We start from the raw sequence: 2065 nt of genomic DNA, 5'->3' as shown, positions 1-2065 counted from the left end.
ATTGTTTGCCATTACTTATCAGATAATAATATCTAATTCTATCTTGAGAGTTCTATTTACCCATCAAATTGCCACTATATATCTCCGTAATTACTGTTGAAAAGAACTTCTTTGCAAAATACTTTTTTTTTCTTTCTTATTTTCAAAAATTCAACAACACCATTCGGTGACGATCTATTCCGTAAGCGTATTTGTAAATAACTGTTGTCTAAGGTTGTTCAAGACGCTGAAAAGAATTTCATTAAAATACTTTTACAAAATACTATAATCAAACCAGTCGTTTTCCCTAATGTTAGAAGTAAACGGATTGTGTAATACTTTAACATAGATTTGATTACAGATTGACTAAGAATTAAAAGCTTTTAAAATTAGACTGAACTACGTATTTGCAGATAGTTGTTCCTTAAAATTGTTTGCTTAATTATATTTCTGCAGAATATTTCAAAAAGAGTGTAATACCACCTCTTACAGCAAATGAGACTCCGATATTTTAAGATATATGATGGGTGAAAGCTGCATTTGGAAAAGTATTGGTGGTAAGGATTGCGTCTTGGGTAAGCTAATATGCACAACACGTTCTAGAATTATTTCATATTAAAATCTTTTCTATTGCAGGCCAAATCTGTTGAGCGTTTTCAAGAATATCCATGATTCATGGCGGCATTTGAACAGATTCAAGTGTGTAATTTGAGCACGGACAAAGACACATACCCGAACAACCTGAGTCTTTCGCTGAATATTACGGTGGCATATGAAGAGATTAATCACGCTCCACCGTTGAGCCCAACCCAAAAGTCGCTGCGTGACGTCGTATTCGTTCTAGATGAGTACGGAGTGCCAATAACGCTAGCCATAGGTGTCATTTCCAATTTGCTTCTGTGTGCCACTATGCGATGTACTGAACTGAAGAAGGTTTCGACTTGTGTATATTTCTTCTCCATGGGAATTGTGGACACCTTGTACCTGCTAGCGATGGCTATTCCATGGGTGTCCACGCGAGTAGTCGATATCTACAACAGAGAAGGATTCTGTCAGACGGTATACTACCTTAGTTTCCTGACCACCTTCCTGTCCAGTTGGCTTATAATCATGTTACTGTTAGAACGATTTCTGCTACTGTGTGTTCCGAATAGGGTAAGAACACTCTGCAATGCTTTTCGAACAAAGTGTTATGTCACAGTATTATGTGTGTTCTCCGTTGTAGGACATCTGTATCTCACATGGACTAGCGGAGTGTTCGTGCTGGGAACGCTTCGAATATGTACCGTCATACCAGAAAATGCAAAAGATATTATTGTCGTCAGAAAGGTGGACATAGTGTTTTCTTTTATGATGCCCGTGATTATAACTTTCCTATTATTCTTTGGCGTGATATTTGCCCTCTGCTGGTTTTGTTTTGCAAACAGAGACAATGTTCTGTCCGTTTCACCAAAAGCCACAAAATTTGAGATTAGACTCAGCATAGCGCAATGCCGTAAGTCCACATTATCAAACGGTGCAACAACGATAGAAGTTCAATGCGTTAAACTAAATGATTTTAAACACAGCATACGTCTTTATATCGTTTGCCTAGTTCTATCGCTGGTCTACGTCCTTCTGCAAATACCACACAATGTGCTCAAAGTGCGGATGACGTTTATGAACGGCAACTATACAGTCACCAACGATGACAGATTATTGTTAAAATTCTTCGAGGAGCTTTACACTTTTAACTTCGCTTACAAGGGCTGTCTATATTTTACATGCTTACCTGAAGTGAGACTGAACTTAATAAAGGTTTGTTTGGGCTTTATTAAGCACGTCTGTTGCAGGAAATCAGAAGCAAAATGCACAGGGAATAGTGTGTGATTCATTCTTTTAAATGGATATACTTTGCACTTTAACATCATTTGATATGATTTGTGTAATATTTGATGAGTTTATTTTTAGATATTAAAATGTGCTTGATAATTACTTTTAGAAAATATAACAACTGTAAGGTGGTGATAATTATTTTTTAGAAAATATAACAACCGTAAAGTGGTGATAATTATTTTTTAGAAAATATAACAACTGTAAAGTGGTT

The 2065-nt window shown here is 36.2% G+C and overlaps 1 protein-coding gene across 1 annotated transcript; it reads left to right on the top strand.

Moving 5' to 3' along the window:
• Positions 1 to 654: 654 nt before the first annotated feature.
• LOC149801200 (uncharacterized) lies at positions 655 to 1848 on the top strand. The gene is made up of 2 exons (XM_089956778.1): positions 655 to 738; positions 808 to 1848. Exons 1-2 carry the CDS (start codon positions 655 to 657, stop codon positions 1846 to 1848), a joined length of 1125 nt encoding a protein of 374 aa, XP_089812904.1.
• The last annotated feature ends 217 nt before the right edge of the window (positions 1849 to 2065 follow it).

Source organism: Sinohyriopsis cumingii, chromosome 4 (assembly GCF_028554795.1).
Source record: "Sinohyriopsis cumingii isolate HCF-2022 chromosome 4, ASM2855479v2, whole genome shotgun sequence".
Classification (NCBI taxonomy): domain Eukaryota; kingdom Metazoa; phylum Mollusca; class Bivalvia; order Unionida; family Unionidae; genus Sinohyriopsis; species Sinohyriopsis cumingii.
This window is presented reverse-complemented; position numbering and strand designations above follow the sequence as displayed.